The sequence below is a fragment of the Podarcis muralis genome, chromosome 7 (assembly GCF_964188315.1).
Source record: "Podarcis muralis chromosome 7, rPodMur119.hap1.1, whole genome shotgun sequence".
In the NCBI taxonomy this organism is placed as follows: domain Eukaryota; kingdom Metazoa; phylum Chordata; class Lepidosauria; order Squamata; family Lacertidae; genus Podarcis; species Podarcis muralis.
The window spans coordinates 4,516,840-4,524,548 of record NC_135661.1 but is presented as its reverse complement, the minus strand read 5'-3'; the positions used below and the strand labels follow the sequence as shown (position 1 = coordinate 4,524,548).

General features: G+C 45.3%; 1 protein-coding gene across 5 annotated transcripts in view; it reads right to left on the bottom strand.

The window, feature by feature from the left end:
* Positions 1 to 226: 226 nt before the first annotated feature.
* IKBKB (inhibitor of nuclear factor kappa B kinase subunit beta) overlaps positions 227 to 7,709 on the bottom strand; it is a 34,192-nt gene continuing 26,709 nt past the window's right edge. For 2 of the 5 annotated variants that reach the window (XM_028741541.2, XM_028741537.2), the window contains 7 exons: positions 5,732 to 5,841; positions 3,974 to 4,023; positions 3,158 to 3,257; positions 2,823 to 2,970; positions 2,290 to 2,417; positions 808 to 898; positions 227 to 466 (listed from right to left, as the gene is read on the bottom strand). In XM_028741541.2, coding sequence (XP_028597374.2) covers positions 395 to 466; positions 808 to 898; positions 2,290 to 2,417; positions 2,823 to 2,970; positions 3,158 to 3,257; positions 3,974 to 4,023; positions 5,732 to 5,841 — 699 coding nt within the window. In that variant the 3' untranslated portion in view covers positions 227 to 394. Of the gene's footprint in view, positions 467 to 522; positions 899 to 2,289; positions 2,418 to 2,822; positions 2,971 to 3,157; positions 3,258 to 3,973; positions 4,024 to 5,731; positions 5,842 to 7,709 lie in introns of those variants that run through there. The other 3 variants (XM_077931069.1, XM_077931067.1, XM_077931068.1) reach the window with 3 other exon arrangements.

The following is a 7,709-nucleotide window of genomic DNA, read 5'->3' as shown; positions in this document are numbered from 1 at the left end:
CAGAGACCAACTTACGGTACAAGTGGAAGAAGTAAGCGTCCCTGAATTGCTATCCTGATCTGTAATAGTGCATACTGACCCATATCCTGCATGTATGCTATTTCTAAAACTGGTGCTTCTAAGTTTGCTTCCAAGTTAGAGGTTTAATAAATACCAAGTGGGAAATGGTTAGAGTGGGCAATTTACGCTTTAGGGAGGTCTAGAGAGAATTTACACTCAAACATAGTTCACAAATGGTATATTTTATATATACAGATGATTAAGAGTAAAAAATGAATACAATCAGTCAGTGGGCAATAGGCATAGATTTCTCAACAAGGATAGCAGCCTCCATTCATAGCAGGCTACCAACTTTTAAAATGTTAGCTTTTAAGCGATTTAATAGTGGCCCTTTTCACATCTGGGTTTGTTCTAGGCCTTTCCCTCTTTCTTCCTCTTGAAGTTTCAACCAACTCCAGTCCAGAGCCTAAAAACAAAACAAGTGCTTATTAAGACACCTCATTCATAAAAACTGTGTGACTTCCTGTCCAATTCCCTCCAACGTATTTTTTTCCAACTCAGGTTAAATCCTCTCTTGTGTGACTATAAGCTAGTCTAAATAACAGTGCTTTCTCGCTGGCTAGAAACAAGTTATTGGTGCTATCATATGGGGAAGGCCACCTACCTTTCAACCATCTAACAAGGTCTCTGAGAGAGGGGCAATGCCACCCACTGTCAAACTGACCTGCAGGGACTGTACTGGCAAAGCATCAGTCTCTCTGCTCCCCTCGCCCCAGTGACTTTACAACAGAAAACGTAAGATGTTACCATAAAGCTGTGCTCTTGATCCTTCATTGTGTGGTGCATCACATTCTCTAGCTGATTGCAGAGACTTCGAGATTCCATCAGTAAATCCTCACTAAAACAAATCGGAGAAGATTTTTAAGAATATCATAACAAAAGGAACTGGCATAAAGGAGGTCCATTTTTTCATCACAGCATACTTTTGCCAGGATTAGCAGAGCTGCTTCATGCCTTCACTAGGCTAGTGGGAACCTATTTTTGTTGTTTTGTTTTTAAAAAGTGAATCATAAACTGCTTTAACTGCCCTCAGTTTGACAGTTTGCTGTGTGACTAAAGGGGTGTTCTTCAAAGGAAGTGTAAAGCTTGCTCCCTTTGGCTGAATTTGTGAGAACAGATAATAAAAAGGGTAACTAGTGATACAGTGCGTGTTTTAAAAATAATTCATTCCTTGCTTGGAAAAAAGCATGTACATTGCAATACTGAACAGAGGAATGAATCTGTTTGTCTTTGAGAATGTTATTGGAAGCCAGTAAAGTATTTCCTTGTGAAGTCAGCCAGCTCCAACCAAGCATGCTACCAGTCACACACCTTTCTTCTGTCCTGAGTATCCATCACTGGTGTCAAGGTAACCTGTGATGAGTATTGCCTACGAGTTACAGCACATATGTAACATACAAAAATGCAACACAGGAACTTTAGACACATTTGTAAGATGACATAGTCTATGCATGCACAAGGAAAACAGCAAAGGAAAGTATTGCCCAGTTCAACTAACTGCAGACAAAAGGGTAATGCAGAACAGGTACCTTCAATCATTTCAGACCCAGTACCCACTTTTAATCCAAACATGCAGTTGGGGATCCAATTCTTACTCTTCTACCATATATTTGCATGGGGCTGTTGCCCTTGTTATGACCCACTGCGGATAATAATAATAATTTATTTTTATACCCTGCCCATCTGGCTGGGTTTCCCCAGCCACTCTGGACGGCTTCCAACAGAATATTAAAATACAATAGTCTATTAAACATTAAAAGCTTCCCTAAACAGATGTCTTCTAAAAGTCTGGTAGTTGTTTTTCTCTTTGATATCTGGTGGGAGGGCGTTCCACAGGGCAGGAGCCACCACTGAGAAGACCCTCTGCCTGGTTCCCTGTAGCTTTGCTTCTTGCAGTGAGGGAACCGCCAGAAGGCCCTCGGCGCTGGACCTCAGCGTTCGGGCTGAACAATGGGGGTGGAGACGCTCCTTCAGGTATACAGGGCCGAGGCCGTTTAGGGCTTTAAAGGTCAGCACCAACACTTTGAATTGTCCTCGGAAACATACTGGGAGCCAATGTAGGTCTTTCAAGACTGGTGTTATGTGGTCTCAGTGGCTGCTCCCAGTCACCAGTCTAGCTGCTGCATTCTGGATCAGGCCGTGACACACTAGTGGTCCCAAACCACCTGCTGAAGACCAGTGCAGAGGTAACCAATAACTATGAGAGCAAACCATTGCCTGAAATATTACCTTTTAATCCCAGGATCCTGTAAATTACTGTGCAGGGCTGGAACCTGCAATGAGAGTTGACCAGGATTACTAAGGCGTGATGCGCTTATGCTGTCTGGGCTCCCACTGACAGGCCCACGCACCTTGCTCTGCAGGAGAGGAAGAACACAGATCAAGCTTTCTACATGCAATATGAAGAAATACACTATTTTCATTTAAAGGCATTGCTGCCAGTGATTGCCAACCAGCTGTCAGGATCCCTGAAGAATATCAGTAATACAAAGTTCACAATGCAGGCGGCAGCAACAGGAAAGGACGGGGCATGCTCTAGGGTTATACACTCAGTTAATGTGAGGCCCAACAAGTCTGGCCTAGAGCCCTCAGAATTTGTGAAGCCCACTGCTTTCTTAGCAGACAAGATGATGGGGAAAGGGTTCTCAGAAGATTTTGAGAGTTGGGAGGGAGCCGTGGGCACAGTTCATGCTACTTGATCTTCGCCAGATGGAGAAGAATCTGATGTTCCTAACCAGAAAAATATCTTCCACTTTACTCACACAGGCAATTTTCAACAGGTTCCACAGCTCTTTCTGCCGTTTATCCTGAAGCTCAACAACCATTTTCTCATCCTCATTCATCAGGCTCATCACCTCATCCACTTTAGGAAATAACTCCAGTGCCTTTTGCTTGCAGACAACTGTTTTACTGTAAAGAAGAGATAGCCTTCTAATCACGTGTCATCAGCTCTACTAGCACAAGGAGAGGGGGAGAGACAGAGAACTCTGAGAGGTGTGGGACAATGGCAGAGTTCCACTCAACAGCATTCCCCCACATCAACTTTATTCCCAGTAACCAGAACAACCTCACTACAGTGGGTCTTTGGGAGTCCTACCTGAGCTGAGCATAAAGGAGGCCGACTTTCTTTTCAAAGGTCTGGATTGCTTGCAGAAGTAGCCTCACGACTTCTTGGCTGTCTCCGCTAGTCCTTTGGTCTAGACAAAAAGTACGCAGAATCAAGTGGCATGTTAGGCAGAGGGTGGGGGCAGGGGCGAGAAAGCTCCTAAAAGACATAAGAAAGGAAACAGCCCCCATTGCTGTGACTGTTGGGCAACAGGCAAAGGAATTAAAACCCTTGAACAGCTTCCGCAAGATTGGATCTATTCTAGTATAAATTAATACCCCTCTCTGGATTTGGCATCACTGCCACTAATGCAGATTAAAATCACCGCTCTATATCTGGCGGCATTCTTCAACATTGCTCAGTAAAACTTGGAGCCAACTGGTAACAGCTAGTTCAGCAGAGTGAAATGTGAATGGAATACCAAATGCTGTTGAAGTGGTTGCCAGAACGCAAATCACTGCTCTTTAGTATTCATCCCCCACCATGTCCACAAAAAAGTGGGGCAAAAGCACGTTAAGGGGTAACAATCTTCTCATTATTAGTAACGCACTATTCTGTGTTGTGTTTTGTACTACAGAAGTCTCAAAGGAGACGGGTGGGGGATGTTGATGCTCAAAGAACTGGGATTGTAAACGTGCATCTCCACAGCACTCTCAAGGAGCACAAGGTTGGGGAAATGGTGAGATGAGAAAGCAGTGCTAGCACATGGTCTTGCGGCAATTCCTCTCCTGTGCCCAGCTGTAGTCAGTTTCCTTTGGAACAGACCATGCGGCAACAAGATTCCTATGCTACAAAGGCTTTTTTTACCTCTTGGCTTTTCTCTCAGTCTCTGGTACAAGTCCTTTGCTTGTCCCTCTCTATAAAAGAAACAGGAAAGACAAATTTTCTCCAGCACTTGTGAGTGTAGAAGCAAGCCCAGCCCACCCAACACCATGTTCAGACCAGCTGAGCGCTCAGCATGGTTCAAGACCTGCATGGCTTTGGGCAAAAATTGCTCTCTTAGCCTGTTACCCTTCTGTAAGAAGTGAGAATCCTAGGGACTTACACACATTACAATTGGTAAAGCACTTTAAAGTTGCAATGGTAACTTCGAGCATAGCCCCTGTACAGCTTGCCCTTCTCTCCCGTAAATCCCATTTGGCTACAGTTCAATGCTCCACTTATTTAAATTATTTACAAAATAAAATTACTATAAAAATATCATTTAACAACAACTTACAAGAACAAACAGAATACTAACAACATAACTACATCAGCCTTTCTTTTGACATGATTTTCCTCAGTGCCTCTCCTGCCCCCTTTTCTTACTCCTCTCTTACTGACAATGGCACTCTTCAGTATGGAGAGGGAGGGGGGAACAAGGAGCAACTCAAATTCTGTGCCATGTGATCTTGCAGCCTCTCAGTGGAGTAAGTGCTGTTCATCTGCCAGTTTAGATTTAATCTCAAGGATTAAATCCCAAGGATTAACAAAACCCAGAAGATTCTTAATCTAAAATGCAAATTTCCTTAGCCAGCACAAGGTTCAGCTATACATTTCTTAGAATAGTGGAAAACCTATCCCTTAACATCGCCATTCCAAGTGACCAGAAGGATGCTCTTTGATTGCTCCCCCTGCACACACGTAACTAGAAAGACTAGACAAGAAGAAAGGTTCTGGCCAGTCTTCTTCATGATATGCTGTTGCTGGTTTTTTGGTGCATGGAGCTTTAACCCATCTGCAGCCTGAAATGGTAGAGTTCAGGTGAGACTCTGCTGAATGTATACAATGGCCTAGTGTCCGATATGGAGGGAGAGAGATTAGATTAGCCTCCCCCAGCCTGTTGCCTTCCAGATTTGGATGAGTTTCACCAGCCTTTTCAACCTGGCTATGTTGTGTGTTGGCGCGGATAACCTCCTCTGGGCCGCATGACAGCAGTAGGCGTGGGTACCACCCGCATTTGTAGGGCACACCCCCCCCAAAAAAAATCTACTGATCCCTGCGGATCAGATGAGGAGGCGAAAGTGATGGCCCCTCCCAGCTCAAGAAATGGCTGCTCTGATGGCTGTGGAAGGGGCAATTTGCCTCCCATAGTCATCAGGCTACTGGGCAGGGCAGAGAGGTTTAAGCTGTGCCACCCACTCCAGCATGGTGTGTACCTTATTTTTTTCTTTTCTGCCACCACCGACAAAATTGGTGGAGTCTTGATGGGCATAAACATTTGCTTGTGGGGCTGGATCAGACCTGGCTGGGTTGGCTATAAGTGCAACCTAGAGAAAGGTAAGCACCAAAAAAACTAAAAATCAATTTTTTAAAATAGGTATATTTAAGTGCTGTGCCACTGGATTCAGTGACTTAGGTGTGCCTAACTTTCTAAGTTTCCTATGCTGTCCTTTAAATATAGGGCAACCCAAATAAAAGCTATCGTGTCTGACGTGTTACACATGCATACCTGACCTTTTCTGAGGGTACATGTCTATCAAACAAAGGAGGTGATTTTATGCTGCCCCAGGATGATGGATGCTGGAGAGAATGGTATTTAGGAAAGGGCTAAAACAACCAAAGGCACTACAAGCAACTACTTACAGGGCATCCAGAGAGCTCCCTTGTTTCGGGCCCTGTGGGATTCTCTGCAGGTCCACAATGTCTGTCTGTAGGGCCATCGTCTTCTTCACCAGCTGCTCAACTTCCTCCTCCTTGGGAGGCAGAGGAGGGAACAAGGAAAGGACAGCAAACCAGGAATGGTTTGGTCATGTTGCAAGACATTATTTCCAGTAGCTTAGGCTGCAGGTAACCCAACTCTTTCCAGCCAGTCTTAAACAATCCCAGGCTAGCAATGAGACAGTGGCATCATGCCCAAGGAAGCTGGAGGAAATGCCCTTTTAATACCAGGCACCTGCGCTGTGCCTTCTGCCACTGACTCAAAATTCACAGCCAGAGCTGGTGTTGTGAGGGGCTTGCAGTCTTCAGGCCACCTGATGACTCCTCGAGAGCAGCTTTCACCGATCTGGCACCCTCCAGATATTTTGGGCTACAACTGCCATCAGCCCCAGCCATGACAGCCATGCTATTGGGGGTTGATGGGAATTGTAGTCCAAAACATCTGGAGGGTGCCAGGTTAGTGAAGGCTGCCTAAGATCCATCCAGGGGAAACAAATTTCAAAGCCAACCGAGTGAAACAGACAAATATACAGATGTTTTGTTGCCACACTGTTAGCTTTTGGACAACACACTGGAAGGTATAATTTTCAGAGCCTTGTTCTACCTCTGAAGCCAGCAAGACAGACAATGGTGTTGGCATAATTCTAGTACCTAAACCTAGCACTTCTCACCTGTGTGATCCTCTTGCAAAAGCACAGCAGGTGCTGACAAGAAGGAAATTTGCATTCTGGCCTTCCTCTTACGGCTTGCCCTCTGCAAAGAGGCTCATCGGGCCTCCACATTAAGATCTTTAAGAGGCCAGGCTCATGATTTGGAATGTTGTTTAAGGTCTTATTGCTGTTGGGTATCTTTTTAGCCAGATCAGTTTTGATTGTGATTGTGAATATTATTTGGACTTAGCTGTTTGTTTCAAAAGTCTCTCTAAATACCTTACCAGAAAAAGAGCCAAAAAGAATATATCACAACCATCACAATGGCCCATAAAAAGACCTAGCCAAACTTCTGCAGCTTGGGGGATGTGACTGAACTAATTCTAATGAGTATTTTAAGTGGTTTGGCTGAAAGAGTTACATTTTTATATTGCTCATTTTTAACAGATAACAGTTTTTTAACAGTTTATTCATTGCTTTCCCTGTTAAGTCACTTGGAGACTAATAAGCTCTGTAACACAGTCCTAGTAAGTGGCCTTTGGTAAGCCCTCACTCTCAGCTTCAGCTCTCCATCAACAATATGGGTGCAATACTAGCCTGTCTTACAGGGCTGGTACAAGGATCACCAAGACAAGGTTTTTTAGAGATACTTGGAACACTTTAAAGCAGGGGTGGGGAGACATCAGGCTTGGGGATCCACTTTGCTTGTTACTAGAACACCAAGATCCACCAACCAGAACCTGATGCAAAAGATGCACAATGAAGAGAATTCTTAGCTCAGGAATTTACTGTATGTTCCAGAACAGGATGGAGCTCACAGTCTATACTGCCTGCTATCTACACTGTGGATGGCAGTGACTCTTGAGGGTTTGGGACAGGGTTCTCTGCCAGCCCTAGCCAGAGATGCTATTCGAGATTGAATCTGAACCTTTGGCATGCAAAAGAGATCCTCTACCATTGAGCTCCAGGGACGCGGGTGGCGCTGTGGGTAAAACCTCAGCGCCTAGGACTTGCCGATCGTCAGGTCGGCGGTTCGAATCCCCGCGGCGGGGTGTGCTCCCGTCGCTCGGTCCCAGCGCCTGACAACCTAGCAGTTCGAAAGCACCCCCGGGTGCAAGTAGATAAATAGGGACCGCTTACTAGCGGGAAGGTAAACGGCGTTTCCGTGTGCTGCGCTGGCTCGCCAGATGCAGCTTTGTCACGCTGGCCACGTGACCCGGAAGTGTCTTCGGACAGCGCTGGCCCCCGGCCTC